Source organism: Aythya ferina (genome assembly GCF_964211825.1).
Source record: "Aythya ferina genome assembly, chromosome: 18".
NCBI lineage: Eukaryota > Metazoa > Chordata > Aves > Anseriformes > Anatidae > Aythya > Aythya ferina.
The window spans coordinates 9,787,812-9,808,951 of record NC_140317.1 but is presented as its reverse complement, the minus strand read 5'-3'; the positions used below and the strand labels follow the sequence as shown (position 1 = coordinate 9,808,951).

General features: G+C 35.5%; 1 protein-coding gene across 5 annotated transcripts in view; it reads right to left on the bottom strand.

Moving 5' to 3' along the window:
• Window positions 1-21,140, bottom strand: part of HELZ (helicase with zinc finger) — an 86,010-nt gene that overhangs the window by 25,885 nt on the left and 38,985 nt on the right. For 4 of the 5 annotated variants that reach the window (XM_084492204.1, XM_084492208.1, XM_084492205.1 and 1 more), the window contains 7 exons: window positions 16,981-17,111; window positions 14,363-14,542; window positions 13,733-13,837; window positions 6,728-6,906; window positions 5,022-5,140; window positions 3,007-3,152; window positions 1,526-1,673 (listed from right to left, as the gene is read on the bottom strand). In XM_084492204.1, coding sequence (XP_084348330.1) covers window positions 1,526-1,673; window positions 3,007-3,152; window positions 5,022-5,140; window positions 6,728-6,906; window positions 13,733-13,837; window positions 14,363-14,542; window positions 16,981-17,111 — 1,008 coding nt within the window. The remainder of the gene's footprint in view (window positions 1-1,525; window positions 1,674-3,006; window positions 3,153-5,021; window positions 5,141-6,727; window positions 6,907-13,732; window positions 13,838-14,362; window positions 14,543-16,980; window positions 17,112-21,140) is intronic. The other variant, XM_084492206.1, reaches the window with a different exon arrangement.

The window sequence follows — 21,140 nt, the reverse complement described above, 5'->3', positions numbered from 1 at the left end:
CTAGATTTATTGCTTTTAGCTTTTATATTTTTTCTTCCTCAACTTGATAAGTGAATTCTAGGGGCTTTCATGGATATTTCTGGAATAGGAAAAACCATATAAATCATAATGGGTATAGATAAATGATATTCATAAAGCATGCTATTTCTTAACTGCTGAAAATCTGCTGTTTCACACTGACTTCTTACAATCTAACATCTGACTATATGATAATCTCATTTAAATATGTATTTTTAAAAAGTGAATCTAAACTGGGAAAGATTACTGAAAAATTTAGAATTCTTAAAAAAAATGAGGAAATGAATAAAGTGAAACAATTTATTAATCCTAAAAAAACAAATAGTTTATTTTTATATTTCAGATTTTCAGAATACAGTGAAAGTATCTGGCAGGTTTTGAGCAAGTCCTGAATATAACTTTACACAATATAAATTTTCATATTTAAAAGCTAATTCTGCTAACTAAGTATATTAGAACAAACTTCAAGACCTGTAAAAAGCATAGCACAAACATAAGGATCTTCTCCCAATACTTTGGTAAGCTTTTGTGACAGAGTATAGCTTCTGGATATTCGGTTTGAGTTTAACACCATACAGATACATTTTAGAGTTAATACCAAAAAGAGAAGTTTATTTTCCTGACTGATAGTTAATATATGCACCAATGAACTATAAAATGCCCCGATACAAGTTTCGATTAAAGGCCAGACAGAAAAAATCTCCCTCATCATCTGAATTTCAGTTTATATTGGTGATTAAGCAGCTGCTGTCCTTCTTTTCTGCCTGTAGCTATTAATGACTCACAATTTTCAGACAGTTACTGGGCCACTGAAGATATTTAAAGCATTTTTTTCCCACTTTTTTTTTTTTTTAAATGGCAAAGCAGTACGAGTACACTGATGAAAGCAGTCAGATGCCTTCAGTGATGTGTCCAGAAGTCATTGGAGGCTGAAATGCACCTATGTGTCTTTTTTTTTTTAATTATTATTTTTTGGCCTCAGAGGAAGGAATGATAAAAAATAATTTTTGAAGAGTACCTGTAAGCGTGAAATAAACATTTTGAGAATAAATTCTCATGAAAAAAAATCTCATCTGCACACGATTAATTAGACACCAATCCTAAACACATTCAAGAAAATACGAAATGTTACTCCAGAGAACTCTTATCTGAGTGGGAACATTTCTACAACAGTAGAAGAAATTTAAGTTTTACTTCAAATTGCAGTTACTCTCAGTTGCTAAGATACATCCATCAGACTGTCACAAAAATTATCAGGAAAGACATCCTGAAGAATGAGCCTAAGAGAACTGTAAGCAGCTTGCAATTTGCAAAGAGAAAAAGAAGATAAATTAGTGGAAATGTTTACTACAATTCCAATGTTCACTACTCCATGTTTAGCAAACTTCATGTTTCTCTCTCCCATTAGACAACAATTTAAGCCTTCCACCCACAATGAGCATAAACCAAGAAATTCTGGGGTAAGGGAGCTTTAAGAAAACAATCATGAATTAAACCAAAGAGTTACCTCTGCATTGTTGTAAAAAGCTGTACTATTTTTTTCCTGCACGTCTTCTCCACGTGCTGTGAAGAAAGTTAAAGGGTAGAAATCTTTGTGTGCTGGCTGCTTTCCACTTGCCATCAATTTGCCTTCATAGAAAAGTTCAGATGTGTAACTGTAGCAAGGCAAAACAGAATAAAATGTGGAGTCTACATATGAGCTCATTGCTAAAATATGCAATTTTCACTGGTAAAATATGCAATCACAAAATACTTCATAAGGAAAACCACTGATTACTATTTAGCATCTCCAAGCAAATTCTCTGAACTGGTATACCCATACTACAGACAGAACAGAAGGCATTAAAATATGCTTTTCCAACGGCAGTATTTTCTTCTAATCTGAAGCTTGGCAAAGTTACTAACATTCTCACTAATGTTTCACACTCAATTTCTGGTGATGAAACATGGCATAAGGGGCACTTGTTGCCAGGGACTGGTTTTCCATAGGTAGGCTGGACAATGAGCCTCCTTACTTCTACTAATACTTGCTGAACTTAGAAAATATATTTACTAAAGATTTTATGTGTACAGAGCACAATCAGGAACACACTGTCTGAACCTCAAGTGCTGAAGTTTGTGAGTCAAGTTCATGGAAATGATCTCTAACAAAAAGCTGAAACAATCCATTTCCTTTCAGATTCTCTCTCATTTATAACTTAAAATTTCTAGAAACTGAGAGGAAGTCTAGAATGTATAAGAAATAAAATGAAGAGAAATCAAGCTGTGTAATAAAATATTTTGTATTATCACTTTTAAATCCCCAAGTGCACTTAAATATTTCTGCCCTTGCTTTGAACACAGTGATAACCTAATTAGTATGACTGGATACCAACACAATATCCCTCAGTACATATTTGATTCAGGATTTAAACTTTAGCATTTTTCCCCATGATTGCACTTATTCTTTCTAGCACAGCTCATGGATGAGCTCATTACACTAGCAGCCATTAGTTTATCATAGCATAAAAATGCAAAACCACTGATTAACGTGTCTTGAAAGAAGTAACAAGCAAAAGACAATAAGAAAAAAACATACCCAAATTTTGACCTATTTTTTCTCTTCATAGTTGTATATCTGTATGTTCCTTATAGTGTACATAGCTTATTGTTCCAAGGTAATCCACCCCGGTAATTCTAACATTCTGACAGCTCAAAGACCCTACCAAATACAGTATAATGGTTAAAAAGGGAAAGTTAGCTCTTCTTTGTCTTGCAGCCAATGCATCCCTCCATGAATGAGGGACTATAACACAGGTATCTAAATGCATCTCTGATGTCTGAATTTCAACCTAGTAACAAAGAATTACTCTACTAATTTACTTTGAAACAACTAAGATTTCATTACAGAAATTTGTAATGCTTCATTCAGCTGTGCACGGCACAGAGGGTAAGTTTTGTTCACTCACACCAGTCAAAGCATGATACAGTGAAAAAGTTCACACCTACTTGATGATAGCTTCATGGGAGCGATAGTTCTCACACAGCAAGATCCTGCATGGAAATTCTGCAGGGTAGTGCTCATAGAGCCGATCAAGCAATGAAACATGCAGGTTTCTTTCCCTGGCAAATTCACTGTAGACAAAAGGACTGAGCTGTAACAGACACACACATACAAAGAAAGTGTAACTAAATACGTGGACTTAGAATTTCAGGCTCCCAAGACATGTATTCTGCATCAAAACAAAAATAAAACCTTACTATAACTATACATTCATAGTTAGAAGACATATACCATGGCTAAGCATTTTGTAACTATTCCATAGAAATGCCTAATCCTACTGTAAAAGTGACAAAAGACCAGCATGCTCTTACAGGAACAATAAGGCATTCAATAATTAGGAAAAAAGAGAGAACCCTTATATCTAAGGTCTTTTCTCTGTGGCTTGCAAAGATGAATAACTCAAAGCAGAGAGCTGTATGACCAAAAAAAAAAAAAAAAAAAAAAAACTACCATCCACAGAACAGTCCATAAACTAAGGTGGCCCAGTTACTAATACACTGAACTACTACTGGGCTTGTTTTACAACAAAAACGCCATCTATTATAGCAAGAAAATACAAAACAAGGTTGATGAAAAAACAACTTTTAATCAAAATTCAAAAGCTTGGAAATTAAGCCAATTGATTGTTTTTCTGAATGCATATTATTCAGAATCTGAGTTTGAGCTTTACTTTTTTTTTTTTTTTTTTTTTAATTCTCAGATGTCAGCTTTAGAAATTTAAATGCCTCGAAGAATAACTTCCATGAGAACTTGTGCTATAAAACTGCTCTTTACACTCATAGCCTGAGACATGCAAGCCAGAGTTAACTCTAACCATCTAGCTGGGACTTGTGAGCTCTAGCCTAAAGTAGTAAGGATTCCAACCTCTTAACAAGTACTTTTTAAATACAAATCTCAAAAGTGCTATGTGAGACTCCTTGGAATTACTATTATCATTACTTTAAATGATCCAGCAGCAGGATGTGCGAACTCAACGTAATGGCAGCAGAAGAATCAAAACAGGAAAGGAAAAGACAGGCATCACAGGCAGGACCTGAAGAATTTATGTATGATAGAGGTGATACTGGTAGGTGGGAAATCTACTCTAAGTTAATTACTTATAGCAATGCAAACATCCACTTCATTGCCATTGAGAACTGTCAAGAGAATTAAAGGCAAATATATAAAAACAAATAGACCTGGCCTAAATCAAAAAAAATCAACAAAACAAGTAAGGATGACTTTTCTAGGCATTCTTTCCCAGGCCTGCATACTGCAAAATGGCATGCATAACAAGTATTTTAAACTCCTGTAAACTTTTTAAACCAAACAATTCCTAAGCACATCACAATAAATAAAGGCACTGGTCAGCTTCAGCTTGCCTCTTTTTACTAGTTCAAAACCTTAACAGATTATGTTGTTTCCAATACATAAAAAAAAAAAAAAAAAAAAAAAAAGCTGTCTTAACCACAATATACTGCCCATATTTTTCAGTTCTTTCAAAAATCAACATGGACTCCCAGTCGTAAAGAAATTCCTACACTGACTGTATAAATATCACCATATCTTATGTAAATAACAACCCTTGAATTTTTCTTGACTTCCCTGTCTCTTATATGGCTGGTAAATTTTATGTACCTCCCTCTTACAATTAAGTTTTACTTGCATATAGTTCAGTGGTTGACTGGGTCCAAGTCAGTTCTATCACAGATTCCCTATATAACCTTGCACGATTCATTCACTGTCTTTGTGCCTTAATTCTCATCTTGTAAAATGGAAACAACAATATATTCTTACTCTACAGAAATACTGCATATCTGCTTCAGTGATATTCACATACCATGGACATTTGGAGCACATAAATGTGCTCCATAAATATATATCTATATATATTATATACACACACACACTAGATATATATATATATGTACATATATATACACACACACACTTTATATTAAAAAAAATCTGTAACTCTTACCTGCATATGGTCTCCAGCCAAGACGATTCTTGTGTTTTTATTAGCTAATGCTAGAGGCATAATAGTTTCACACTCCATAGCCTGTGCAGCTTCATCTAACAGAATGTGTGTAAAAAAACCTGTAAAACAGATATCAGCAAATACATGAAACTTGAGATATGATAAAATAAACAGCGATAATAATACAAGAAATTGGACTAAGAGTTCTACATTCTGATGGCAACCAAAACCAGGAAAAAAAAAAATCAGTATGGCTTACACAAATGAATTTCTAGCAATTACTAAAAACTACACAATTTTCAAACCCTTCAGATGGCCAATGATGGCCAACAATCAACTGTCAGTTACATTAGCAGTAGTCCACAGATCTCCCTCCTTCTTCCAATATACTTAAAATTAACACAAGTGTTTTATCTGAGCTCTCTTTATGCACAGAGGAAATATCTCTCGACAGACCTCCCTCAGAAGGTTTCTCAAATCTGAAAACCTTTTCATTAGCATTACTCTTGAAGAGGTTTGGACAATGACCACAAACAGGACTTTCCTCATGTACATTAGTCCTATTAAATTACTTTATATATCCTAAAATTCTAATTGAAATTGTGCACATACCTAAACATTTTGCTGAGTATGGGCTTTACGGAATGTAGAGGTTGGGGGGAAAAAGGAACAGAAGTTGAAGGAAAAATTAAAATTTGATCTTATGATAATGTTGGACCAAAAGGTGGGGGGCTGAATCTATGCGCTGGTTAACATGCACATGAAAAAATCTGGGCCACAGGAAGCTTAGATTTTATGAAAGGTAAATTCTGGATAGATATAGAAGATCAATATTTTTGTATACTGTTATATACTAAGGTTTAAAACATTGCTTTAGAAGATTCAGTGTACCACCCAAGTAAGATTGCATACATAAAAATGAAGCAATTTTTCAGAAAACATGAGTTTCACACAGCTGCACACATATTACCATGACATGACTGTTTACAGCTTATTGTCAGGCAAAGCAGTTACTCTCATTTAAAGACCTGAAAATACGTACCCTAAATTCTATATTAGCTTTCTCTGTCACAATAAATGACTAAATGTGACCATAAAAAGCTAACTTTAATAGCTTTTGTAAAGAAATTCCACATTCTCCAAAAACCAGATGGATTTCATTTGGATATAAAGTAAACAATAAATCCGAAGCAGCCTCTGTCCCAGTAAATCAGCCTACGATATTTCAGTTTAGAAAACAACTGGCATGTATCATGTTAACATAGCATGAGTTTGTATGTGTGGGAATTGTTTGCAAAGCTAAACAATTCATAAAACAAGAAAAAAGCTCTGCGTGTGTATTTATGCTTACATGCTCCACTGAGTAAAGAACTTAATGAGCACACTAGTCAAAGTCAGAATCTCAAATAGAATTTTCCCTCTTGGATCTCAGAAACACCACATCATACATAACACTGCTTCTTTAGTAATAAGAAAAAGAAGCATTTGAAAGCCAGCAGTTTTATAGCTTTGTAATAGATATTTATTCATTAAAAAAGAAAGAGAAAAAAACATTTTGAGATGGCTTTTTTTTTTTTTTTTTACTTCAGTTTTGAACAGTTTAAAAATTTGGGTAAAGAACAGAAAGAATAGTTGTTACTAACACTGGAAGAACAGATGCTTCCCAAAGCACCTTATGGATATTTCTTATTTAGAAATTATCATACCTGGTTCAAGATCCAGTTGACACAGATACTGTGATGTATTTAACGTAACAACTACTACTCGTTGCTTAAGAATATCTTCTTTCTGTGGCATCTGAAAGGTGGAATGTGTGCTTGAAATCAAACAGTACTGATGCACAACTGGGTGGACAGTCTTTACCCAGCGATTTCTGAAATATACCCTAGAAAATAAAAAGGGGGCTTATTTTCTGTACAGCTGGAACACAGAGACAGCCTAATTATTTCAAATGCCAGTATTCTGTTTTCTGGTAAATAAGAGTCTTTGGGAAGCAAGACATCACTACTATGCAGAATTACATGCTAAAATGTCTTTGATTCTCTTCCCTTATTTGCTGCAGTGCAATACTACATATATGAATAGCTACCGGGGATTAATTCACATATAGAAATCTCTAAATTCTTCATATATTTGAGAACTGTGACCCTCATATTAGTATCATTTTTATCTGTCAGTAAACTCATTTAAAAAAAATATTTCCTTAACTAAAATATAATAGCCAATAGTCTTGGAAGTGACAGAGATGCAGTGGTCTGCACCTTTCATCTGTAGGACCATTACCATTAAGGCATATTAATGCCTTTTTTTTGAAAAGGCATTAATAAAATCACCCACTCCCTTTCACACATACCAAAGTTCTAAGAAACAAACAGGATATAAATTTATTGTTTTATCACAAAGGGCCTTAATTCTGATATACTGTATAAAAGAATAAGAAAACAGTGCCAAGAAGAAAAGTTTTTCTTGGTCTAAAATATCAGGACATTGTCAGCAGAGCACTGGACATCAAACATTTTTCCATGACATTTAAAATCATTTTAATCACCATATCATGAGATCAACGATGAATTATTCTTAAATGATGAAGTGTTACAGCCTGTCTAGCTAAACAGAAGGAGAACAGGGAAGACACAAAGGCTACGCCCCAGAAGATACAGCACAAGCAACTAACTCCACAGGGGTCACCAGCTGAGGATCTGGATAAAGATGTCAAAGGCCTTCTCTATGTGGTGTTCCTCAAAAATATAATCTGTGTCAAGTAAGAACTGCAAATCTCAAGTGGAATCTTTAAATTACAGGAAAACATAGTACATTCTTATTTAGAATTAAAGTTATTTTAACTTATTTCCAAAGCAAATTAAGATGAAACAGTTTCAAATAATTTAAGTTCTGAATATGGGATTCATTGCTGTTTATCTATTCATTATTCATTTCCTTCTGATTAGATTTCTCCTGCACCCATATTACAAATCCCAAATCATTGCAAAGTATTGGGAAAAGTTAAATTATGCACCTACGTGCAAAACATGATTGCAATGGCTGGACTTTGGATACCATATGTCTACTCACATTTGAAAACTACAGCTCAGTTCCATGTAACACAAGTGAAACAATTATTAGCGTTAGAATGAATTTGTTTTGTGAAAATACAGGTAACTGTCCATTTTGGACAATACACACAAAATGAAATATAAAGAGGTGCAAATGCACTGCAGTAATCTGAATGGCAACACAACCAACCAAAACTGACACTTGGTGATCAAATGGCATTAGTTAAGCCTGGGTTCAGTGCAGGAGCAATTGATGCACTCCTGAGTCATTCCAGGACCGAGAATCTTCTAATGGGATCAGCTTATTTATTTCTTATCAGCCAGACTGATAAGCTTTACTTGATAAACTGTTATTCCATCAATGTAAAAACATATGGTCAGAGCCTAATTGCTAGAACAAGGTAGGTAGCAGGAGCAAAATAACCCTGTTCTATTTATCCCAGCCATACAGTCAGCTTTTATATGATTCACTTTCTCAATCTTAACTGAGAATTATACTTACCTACCATCTCACAGGAGTACTGTGAGGATTAATGAGTTTATTGTGAGTTTATGTTTGTAAAGCACTTTGAGATTCTTGGATGAAAGGTGCTATTGAAATGCAAAATATTATGGTTATTAGACATTATTATACCATGCACTGTCTTTCATTACACAAATTCAACTACGTGTGACTCACAGATTGGGTGACAGCATTTCAAACTGCATTGTTGCTTACCCATTAATTTATTTTATTTTGATGTGAGATCAAAAAGGTATCCCAGAGCTATTATGCACCACTGGCATAAAAGCACCTGACAGATGTGACTACTGGAAGAATGTCGTGATATAAGTAAGCCACGCTGAACATGGGACTTCTCAGGTGCACTTTGTGCTAATAACACCTACTGTAATTTCATGATTAGTTTTTTTCTTATAACAAGAGAAACCCACTACATTTTGTTTTTAAACCAGTTCAACACAATGCGAAAGATTTCACCCTGCAACATACGCTTACTTTTTAATCAAGCAAGTGTTCAACTTTCTAATTTTTTAAGACTTGTAAAAGCAAAGTGCCTGAATGCCAGCAGAGTCATGCAGGTACTAATCAAACTATCCCTGGAGCACCTGCAACACATCTATTAGCATGCAGCTATAGGTACAACAACTACAGCTACAAAAACAAAGCCAAGCCATAACTCACACGTGACTGTATTTTCTCACATCTTGTGCCTCACCTCAAGATTTTAATTGTGGAGAAATAAAAACCCTGAAGGCTAGGTTTATCCAAGCCACAGGCAGTGAAATCACTGGCAAATACATAGAGAACCACATTGAAAGAGAAAAGTCGTAAGATCACGGACTTAACCTCCTGCAAACAAAAGCGCTGAATATATCCACTGTACTTACTAATGCTGGATTAACATGCTCAGAATCTGCATTTCTTCTGGAAATTCATACCCCCTTTATTTCTAAATCTGGACCTTTACAACAAAAATTTTCAATTTCTAGCCAATGATCAAAAATAAATATACAAAAAAAAAGATCAAATATGTGTCTCCACCAACTCTTCATCAATTATGCCAAAACAGAAGTTGGCCCCAACTATTTTTATTAAATGTTAGCCAACCTAAGTTTTTCCCACTCTTCCGCATTTTGCTTCTACTAATAAATTTCCATCAAAAAAACTATTTGTATGACAGACTATTTGCAAAAGCAGCAAATTTGTATCAGCAATTAAGACTCAATAATTTCCCTGTTCGCGTTTCAGGCGGACTGCTCCTGAATCCCTTGAAATATACTTCTAAAAGTTGAGAAAAGGGAGTCTAGAGTCAGAACCTCAGATGGAGATGGAACAGAGTCTCATCTGCACTACTGTCCTACAGAAGTGACTCCTACTTCTCTCCTTGGAGAAGAGGGTGAATGGGGACTACATTTATGTTCTCCAAAACTTCTTTTTTCCTGTTCTGAACTGGAAAATACAATCTCTTCCTAGTTCTTGATATAAAGACCAGGATTCTCCCTTCAGGCTGTGCTCTAAAGAACTCTTCTTGGACAAGCTCCAATCCCAGCTCCTCAGACTTTGTATGATTCTTTCTCACCTGAAAACCCTCAAGCAAAAGAAAAACAGAGGCTTAGAGGAAAGAGATCTAGCTGTCTCATTTCACACCTCTATTGCTCTATTGAAAGTTAAGAACAAAAAAATCAAGTAGTCCCAAGAACCCTCAAGAAAATTTAAAAGCATCTGATTTCCTCTTTCATTTCTTTTGATTCTCCTCCATAGAGAGGCTCATTGTGATGTACAAGTACATTCCTTGGGGTGCAGAACACAAGTAAAGAACCTGTCTTACAACCTGAAAAAATAACTTTTTTTTTAAATTATTATTATTAATTTAAAACAAAAAAAAAATCAATCCTCTTTTGAGGATAGGATAAAATCTAGAGTTTCTAGAAAAAAAGTAATTGCTTAAAGAGGCATTTATTTTACAAATACAGCATATGATAAGATAAATTAATTCTATTTTCAGTATTAAACTTTACTATGGACAATTTGTGGAAAAGGCGGTGATCCCTTAACATCTTCTGAAACTAGCTGCCACATACTAAAGCTTCTTGGTTCCATGCTACATGCAATACTGACACAAGTACATTATGACCAAGTTATTTAAAAAAACCTGCTAGTGAACTGGAAAGGTTTCAGTAAAGATATCTTAAATAGAACTGACTTCTGTTCTGATATTGCCAAGCTGATAATCAGCAATAATATGTTCAAGAACAGAGACATTAAAAATAGATAAAAGCACTATCAACTTCCTTCCTTTTAACAGTATATGGTATACAACTAAGTTTGAAATATATAAGTAAAATAATAGTAATAAACAGTTACAGTTTATATAATAAATAGAAGTAAACAGTAGATACCTCATTCACTGTGTGCCCAGAACCACACAGAGAAACTGCTGCTCTCTGCTTCCTAGATCTTCACTGGAGTTTTTAGGAGTAATGAGAAGTATCTAACTACAGTGTCTACCTTAGGAGCATACCTCCTGAAGACTAACAGTTGATGGAGAGAGACAAGCACATCCACAGAGTAAAAGGGTGTACGAATTAGAAGCCGATTACTACCTCTGCCACTCTGACTCACCCTCTAAGGTGCCTGCTTCAGCACAGTTAAAATCAAGAGTCGTAGCACCGAACAGAAGCACTTAATTGCAGGCTCTTTCCTCCTAACTGTAGGTTAGTGCTTTTTTTTTTCCCCCCTTTCCCTGAAACACTTCTGCGTTAATCTACGTTAAGTATAAAAAAAAAATGTTTCAATGTCAAGTGTCTAAAGTAAAAGACAGGTTTTGGAGAGTGTCCCTTAAACAGCTGCATTATCTAATCATAACCAGTGGTTTTTTTTTTTTTTCCCAAGGTACAAATTTGTTTATGGGTATTAGGACTAAAGAATTTGGTCTCCAAGCTTCATTGGCACTTTATTTGGGTGTAGAGCCTACACTCAACATAAATTCTCACTATTCATTTGCCTTTATGTTTCCTGAACGGCAAATATAATTATTTTGTTAGGAAAAGAAAGTACAAATTTACAACATGATATTTAAACAAACCCCCCAAACTCCAAGCTTCTAATGTTTATGTCACATCGTTGACAGGGTGATTATTTAGCGTGCATCTGACCCACAGAAATTTACTGAAATATTTACGTAGTTCTCAGTACCCAGTCAATATTACATATTTAAGCTTTTCCTTCTTTAAAAACAACGTAAATATGGTGCTCCCCACTAAGCTCTGGCAACATTTTTAGCAAAGATACTATTTAGCCAGCTCATCCCTTGTGGAGTAAATAAAAAACCTAAAGGAAACTGTTCAGCCCTTTGGAAACACAAACACTGCAAGTAGCACATCCTGCTTTGATACTTCACTTCTCCTGCTCCATTTTATGTTTCCCTTATAAAACAGCACAAGGCTTAGGGCACCCTGTTTAAACTAACAGTAATGATTTTAATTCGAAAATATATCTTGACAACAGTCAATAGGAAAGGTAACAGATCCACAAGTGATTTTCTGCAAGGAAAGTAACATAATTCTAGCTTTCAATTCAAACAGACTGACCCTGATCCTGCCAGATCAGGTTGACATGCAGTCAGCTTTCAAACAACATATGCTTCCCAAGTATCCATAATATTTTAAAAATAATTTACAAACATACACCCCAGTGGATATATAAATATATATACAGCTCCAGAGATACCCCCATTTACAAAAACTAGAACTTCCCATAAAGGTATCATGACTACGTCAACAATGTCACACAATCTACCGCAGCACTTTCAGAAGGATTCATAACAAACGCTATGACAGCTATATTTAAAACTTACAGTGGCTTTTGCATTATGCACTGAAATACTCTTGGCAAATGTGTGCGTATATGTATATATTTAACCTTATTGGGAAAAAAATTGCTTTTCTTCTCCATGTTTTTCATAAGCACATCTGAGACCAGACTATATAGTTGAATATAGCACATGAAATAAAGTAGCAAAAGCTTGGCAACCACAATAAAACTGTATTTAACTTTAACATCTTGTTCTGTTAAATCACAGTTAAATATTCCTGAAAGTGTAAATTACACACATTTTTTCCCACTACAAAATTAAGACACCAAAATGCTTTTCATCACAAAGTGCTTTACAAAGCGCCTTAAGACAATTTGGGTTAAAACACACCAAATTAAAGGCAACTTTTCAGAAGTTAGCTGCCTTCTTTTTGGCCAGATCCTCAGCGTCTGTCACATGGCGACTAAAGCCAGAAAACCTAAGAGAATTTACACCTGTCATAAATCTAGCCCTTTCACATAACTTCAGTGGCTTTACTGACATTATAGAAAATTTAGGTCCGGAATGGCTTTTAGTAGCTAGCAAGTAAACAGAGTCACTTTCTTAGTAAAATAATAGTCATACACTGACATTGAGAAAATGATGCTCATAATTTTAAAAAATATATACCAAGTTAGCAGTCTTATATACTGTGATATCTGTGCAAATATTCCCAAGAGTGGGTTTCTGCCCATAAATAAATACTCCCTAAATATTTCTATGCATGTTTTATCCTTTCTGTACTTTAAGTTTCCAACCTTTCTTCATTTCCTTTCTTAACTAAGCCCCCAAAAAATAACCATGGCAAATACATTTAATCATACAAACAATTACTTCAAACTCACTGATCAGAAGAGGCCAAACTACTTTCACATGATTCTCTAAATACGTAGCTCCTACGTCAACAGATTTTTTCTTCAAAAAGCCAGGTGGGGAGCCCAAGCTTCCAAATAGTAAGCATGAGTAAAAGTCTTCTAGAATTTAAAATACATTTAAACTTCCTTTTATTTTTATCATAATAGCTTTTAGAGGAGCATATCAAAAGTTTGCTCGTTAGGAAAGACACATTTATCAATAGAATAATAAAAGCTTAAAAAAGGATGTCTTTATTTATATTTAACAAATGGCCCAAAATGATGTTGATAATGTTTCACATTCCTTTTAGTCTATGTTTTTAAAAGCACTGCTGGTAATGCCAATATGCTTTTATGTTTTAGAAGTTCTTTAACCTTTTTTTTTTTTTATAGACACCTTTTCTTAAGAATAGTATTTTATAGATACATAATAAGCCTTAAAAAAATACCTGAGAGGTCTTGCCTGGGGATTGCCTGCTTCTACATATGGATGTAAATAATCCTTTATGTAGAGATCAGCAGCACTATTAGAATGGGTGCAAATGAGAATCCTGCTGGAATAAATGGTGCAAATAAAAAAGCAATGAAGAAACAGAAAACAATTCAAAGCAGTAGAATACAAAAAAAAGGAAACTGGCCATCTTCCCGCACATTTCTCTTAATGAAACTAGTCACTGACCTACTCTAGTTTGCATGATTCAGCCCTTTAGCTCAAATCCTTTAGTTAGGAAAAGATTTAAAGTTCAAACAGTTTTTCAATAATTATTTCACAATTATTAATCTAGACTTGATTTAAAATAAGAAACAGCTTTTATTGTCTAGCATACTGTACAACTTTCCATGTCAAGCGAATCACAGTCATTCTAGATATCATCACTTTTAAATAGTTTTGTTCTGAATGGAAAATACAGGCTAAGACTACAAAGTTACATTATCATTCAAAACAATGACGGATGGCTAGGGTTTTGCTTTTAAGCTGGGTGGAAATTCTATACTTCTACCTTTCACTTGAATTTAAGTAAAAAATGGCATTTTCTTTGCTAATCAAGATTTGCTCTATGTTTAGTGCCCCGTCTCACCTAGTATCTTGTTGCTGGAGTATGTGCTTGACTGCCTGAGCCAGAGTGAACGTTTTTCCTGTCCCATAGGGACCGATGATAAGAACAGGAGGCAGTTGTATTGAAAGTGGAGTAGTGATAGCCAGAACAGCCTCTTTCTGCTTAGCATTTAGTCGAGGGTCCAACTGCTCATCCCATTGTCTGTTCAAAAAGGAGACAAGAGCTTAAAATCAGAAGCTATGAATACAGTCAATGAGAAATGAAATGAGTTAAGATCTCAAGGGCTTTCAAGGAAGAGTCTATATGCTAATGTATTGATTCTGTCATTCTGAGTCATATTAGAACAAATCTAGCAAAAAAATCAAATGCTTGTATCACAAAACCTTGATACTACTTGCAATAAATCGTTTTTTTCAAAAGAAATCCAACTATGTCTCAATTTACACTATCTCACCTAACAATAATTACCCTGCATAGTGCACATTTTAGAAGAAAGTCCATGCTGCACAATCACCTGATAAGAAAGGCAAGTTTTTCCTACCATTACTACAGAAAATGTAACATTAGTTACATTTATTCACATCAGTATTTACACAGTCAACTTTAAAAGTCAACACTTATACAACCTCAGAGCTTGGTAAATATGAGCTAGGATGGAATTCAAAAACAAACAAAAATAGTGGCCACCAATTTATTACAAACTTTTTTTTTTAATCATTAAAACATACCTCTAATGGGACAGCAGTCTAAAAAAAAAAAAAAAGGATTTTTGCTGCAACCAGCTAGTGATACCAGCATTAACAGAAGGATGATTTCAGAGAATTCCAATGAGTGTAAGAGGTTAAAGATTTGTAGACATAGTTTTTAATATTCCCAGTGACAGATTTAAAAGTAGACATGCATAGTAAAAAACACCTGTCACTGCTGCACATATGGCCATACTTCAGTAATGTGATCTGCTTTGGTACAAGCACTATGATTCTTGCAGATCAGGAAAGCTTCTATTACCAACAGGGAGTAAAATAAAGAGAAAACTTAGGACTTCAGTCAACTCTAAGACAGCTATGAACAACAAGCTTGCAGGACAATCTAAGAAAAACTGAAAAGTAATAGAGTTGTAAAACAAAAATATAAGAAAAACACAGGGAAAGACAGTTCTGAGTCAGTCAGAACTACTGAATCCCAAGGTAGGGCAAACCAAGCCACCACATGGAGAAAAACAACATTCATTACACTGACTTAAACACAACTACAACTATTACATACATAATTTACGTATATAAAAATATAAACCCATTATACAAATAAATTATATCAATTACAACTACCATGGAAGTTTCTGTAAATACAAATTTCCTGGCATAAAACAGAAAAAGTTCTAGCTTACTTGACTTACCTCCTTTTTATTGAAATCACTGCTTACTTTCAGATTATTCCTAAATACTATTTCCCTGCAAGATTCACCCAAAACTTAATTAAGTCAGTGAACAGATTGTCATTGTCCTCCATTAGCTCTGTAGTATAGCTCCGTGCAAAACCCTTCGTTCTGCCTTTACTGTCAAAGCTTTGATACGTGCAGCAATCATCCTCACCCAGAACACTGCACCCAACCTTTCATCATCTCTCTTCCTCCTACACTTCCAAAGAGGAACTGAACTTTTTTCAGTAATTTTTGTCTTACGTTATCTAGCTGTCTGAGGTTTCTGGCCAGATCACCTTCCTTTTCATTCTTGAGCTATCTTCCATTTTGCACTGCGCTGCAATCACACAGTTTAATTCTCACCTTCAAGACACAACACAACTACCCGCATGCTGTACAGCCTATCAATTCCACATACCTCTCGTTTCCCTGGTGTCCATCTAAGTACAGAAACTCCATGCCTTTTTTATCCTTCCCCATGCACCAGGAGTATTGACCGTACTCCCTGAGCCACGAAGCCTCATGTTTCTCTTCCCTACATTTCCTCTTTGAGACAAACTATTTTCACTGCATTACCGCATCCTTTTAAGTTTTCTCAAAAGTATTTATATAACGTGCGTGTTTATATTTCATAAAGGAAACTATAAAACATGTGTACAAAGAATCTCAGGACTGCTTACAAGTGCAGTGTTAGTTCTTCTAAGCCTTATTCCCATACCCTTCCCCCCACCCTTTTTTCTTTCTTTTTTTTTTCCCCCCATCCCCTTCAGTGATATGTACAAATGTGGGTCATTGCATCAAACTCAAAGAGTATTAATGGTTGCTCATGCAAATGAAAATCTGCATGCTTAAGATCCTGCACAGCACAGTCCTTGTAACCAGTATTTACATTTCTATAAAGTGCATATTTTCAATGAAGAACAGAACAGTAAATAATCATAGGAGTTTTGTTTTCTACAGCTACAATGCAACTGCAATGCCTATTAAAAATCACATTTCAACCTCCGGGAAAAAAACAATCAACAGATTCTAGTCCTCAGAGGATCGGTTTTCTTGTTTTATTTAGAACACTTTCACTCCCTTCTCTGAACCATCCTCACCATTAATGAAGAGAAAGACATATTTCCTGTTCTAGGGCAGATTTCAGCCATCTGTTATGAGAAATTCAATACTGCATTACCATACGATCTTTGATATTAAAGTGTTTGTATTCTTGTACCTGTTGGGACTCCAGGGTATGGTGGGAGTCATGCTGACATCTGGAAACAAAATACTGTTGTCCTTAATCCTGTCCAAGGCATAATGCATTTCACAGAGGGGTAAGCGATTTAACTGAAACTGAAGTTCAACCTACAGTACAAAATGAATGAATTAATAGATGAACAAGAATGATTTATTTAGATAACACTCTTTAGACTTGGCTGCATATCATAAATTTTTATCTTCCTGCGACTTACTGATTCTCAGAAGAAAACAACAAATATCAATCAAAAGATTTCCAATAAAATTAACTTGCCCTGTTTTGCTTTGAAACAAAGAAAAATACAGCATCTTCTGTAACATCATTTTGTTGTTTGATTTTAAGATTAGATTCCACTGCAGTTTCTGAGAGGGGAAAAAAAAGGGAAAGTGTCCTTGGAATTATTTTTGGAATATAAAAAATATTCCTTGAAAATATTATTTTCCTAAAACACCATTTTTAAATATGTAAGCTTCCATCCCTTATTGTAAGAACAACCTGAAAAGAAAAATGGACCGGAAACTTTTACAGATGAACAGATGATATCAATCAGATCTGTGACCAGCAGAGATAAAATCCAAACATCATTTAATTCCAGTCAAATGTTCTGGTATAATACAATTTGTCACTTGTGTTGAGTTGTTAGAACTCTCCAAAAGGTAATTTCTAAAATATAATTGTTTATCAATACATACTTTTGTGTGTCCCCTAAATTATTTGTGTTTTAAGGCCAGTAAGTAAAAGAAAATGCCAATAAAATTTGGGTACAAAGGTAGACTCAAAATGCAGAGCATGTTAACATCCTTGGTTAAATTTAGAACTGAACAATGGACAGTGAATTTAGTTTATGTACACTAAATTTATTTAATTTAGTGTATATACACTAAAACAGTAAAGAAAGTTTCTAAATCTTATGACTGGATAAAAGTAGTTTCTGTGGGAAAGAATTCATAAAAACAATCCATACAGTTTGTAACTTACAAACATTTAAATTTGCAATTGTGAATCTCTCCAAAACCAAGTGATCTGATCAGAGCATTGAGCCAAAGACCCAATGTTAACTACCAAAGAAGCCTGTATCAATAATTTGACAAAAAATTGCACTAAAACAAATCGCAGAAAAGCATCTAAGGCTGCTGAGGAACTTCATGTAACTGACAAAAATTTTTGGAGTTTTTTGAAAGCACTGTTATTGATCACTAGATCCTTATGTAATTACCATGCTACAACTCCAACGAGCATTTTGTAATTAAGTAATAGCAAGTGAGCACTTTTCTGAGATCTACATTGCTGTGACCAGGCTGACAAACAGCCAGGCAAATTCTTTCAACCTGCCTGGGAAAAGCACCCCTTGGTGACCTAGAAAACACACTGGCAATATCCGAAACATCCCATGGCACCTTTCTGACACTTTCAGGGCCACCGGGCAGCAGATGCTCACACAGCAGAGGCCCAGCGGGTGAGGAAGCTGAGGCGCAACCAGAGGCCCAGGGGTGTGAGGGGCCCAGCCGCAGCCCCCCGGGACCTTCAGTCACACAAACTCACGCCAGGTGACCAAGGCAAAGACCTGCTCTCAGACCTGTTTTCTCCTCTATTAGAGGCCGTTATTTCTTAATCACACTTGACTCTCGTGATATTTATTGCCACCAGTCAGAAAGCTCAACAAACACAGAATATATTTGTAAACGGTCTTTTCTAACAGCTTCTGTGAAGGCTTTTATTTCAGTTGGCTGGGACTTTGAATTAGTTTTCTTCATGTACGGACAAGAACGTCTCTGCACTACCACAACATGCCTCATTCCAAGCCACGTTACCTTCTCTCATGAGCTCCTCCCCTGGCGGAGCCATTTAGCCTTCCAGTACTTTCCACGCTCCATGGATGTACTGCCTGGACCCAATGCCCCATTACCTGCCCAAAATGTCACTTCCAGCCACAGGAATCAGACCTGTAAAAGCCTTCTTGTGCACGTGTAATCTTCATCACTCTAAAATCATCTCTTTCAATAGTATTTGCAAAACACAGCTCTTAGCATTTCCTTTTTCTAGTATATTTAACCACACTGTTCACACCATTATGCAGCATGTAAAATCAATGCTAGCTTTGCTGTAAATAAACATCTGCTTGCATCAGTACAGATTGTAGCCGTTAACTTCCCATCTCTCACAGGTATAAAGACATTAAATATTCATCTTCACTATCACATTTTACAGCAACATGTATAACTGTAACTAAAGAAAAGGGCAGCACTGGATCCGTACAACAACCTGGAGCTCACTCTAACTACTGTAACTGCAAGGAAAACTTTTTCTTTAAATAGCATACATGAATGCTCAGGAAGTTTTTCCCTCTCTGTTCCAGCCTATGCCTACCAGTGCCTCAGGAAAGACCCAGGCCTTTAAAAGCAGCGCAGTTTAGCACCTGCCAAGAACAACAGCGACAGCTTGTGCCTGAGGGTGACCCCGAGCTTCCTTCCATGCTGTGTCCTGTCCATGCCTACCCAGGGCCGATCCGTCTGCCTGACAGCATCCTGCAGATGTTAGGAAAAGCTTCCAAGCAAGAGGAAAAACGTTTGTGCTCAGACAGACCCAAGGCTGACAAGAGACCACCCTGTATTAGAGCAATAATTTAAATGCAGACAAACTAGAATGCTCATCTGAGTAACATTTTAATGGCCTTTTCTTTGAGTCCAAGTAAGGTGGTTGGCATTAAATGCCTCATATTATCTACCAGCATTCTCCACTTTCTTTAACAGCTTGTGATTTGTTTTGTTTTTAATGCAGTTTGGATTGAATCACATAGTTATATTTGCTGTTGCACAGTACTGAATGAGGCCATCTGTGTAGGAGAGGCATGTAACCTGCTTTAATAAACATTCCAGAATAAGAAAACAGTGGGAAAGGAAGTTAATCCATTGCCAGTTTCACAGAAGACGACACAGAACAGAGTATCCACTCCAAAAATAAAACAGTCTCATGTTAGTTTGGTCACCAAAAAGAGCAGCAGCCAAGGGGCTTTAAAGCACCAGTTTATTCCATCCCACCTTTAGGAGCAGTGCACTTGATCAGAGCCAGAATTGTGTGTTTATTACAGGTAAGACAGGACAACAGCCAAGTCAATTAGGAGGAAGTTTCAAGGATGAATTGTTAGAAGAAGAAAGGAAAATAAGACCATTAGTTTACCCAAAACATACAAAAATAAACGTTGACCAAATTGCTCTTAAGAATCTCATAGGGATTACTAAAAGCACTGGAGACAATGGCAAGATTTCCATCCTCAACACAAACCCTACACATCCGAATTGTAATACACTCTGTTCTAACCTGAAGGATCCCTTTCCACATCTTTAGGCAGTAATTTATCAGAAAAACTTCCTTTACAATTGTGATTCATTAAAATATAGGTAACTGCTTATGGATTTGACCACCAGTTCACTGATGTATGTATGAAGTACTGCATGATTTCACAAACAAACTTAGGACCCAAATTTTAATGGAGAATAGATTTGCCGCCTCAGGCTAAGTTTTACAAGGAAAACAAGCCAGTTACTGAAGCCCCAGCTCATTTTGCATTCCAGTGGAGTTTTTGATAGAATCAATTAGTAGGTTTAATTATTGTTTTAAGAAAACAAACACAAAACCAAGAGCCCAGAAGAACATAAGTCTTCCCAGGCCAATTAGCCACATTAAATTAAGACATTATTATTCTTGCATGTTTCTCCAAAACAAAATGAAAGGGAGGAGAGAATTATTTGGTGAAAATACATTCAATTCTAGCAATTCCAGTGACCTTAATTTGAGGTCATTACAATTTAGTAACAAAGCTGATCACAAGTTCTATAGCAGACAAGCAGGGAATGGGTGGGAAGACTGCAAGTATTTAACTTAACTAAAGCTTCGTCTTCCCTTACATGTACTTCCACTTACGCCTCATGCACTAACTACACTATGTCATTTAAAAACAGATTTTATCCCCACCCATTTCATGTCAACTGTAAAGTACACAAAATCTTCATCTTACTGCCAACACAATTTTCTCCAGCAAAAGTGTTAGAACTCTTCATTTTGTGACCAAATGCCTCCAAGACAGATATTTAAGTGTCAAGGGAGAGACAGCCTTGGAGGCAAGTATCACCACTGTG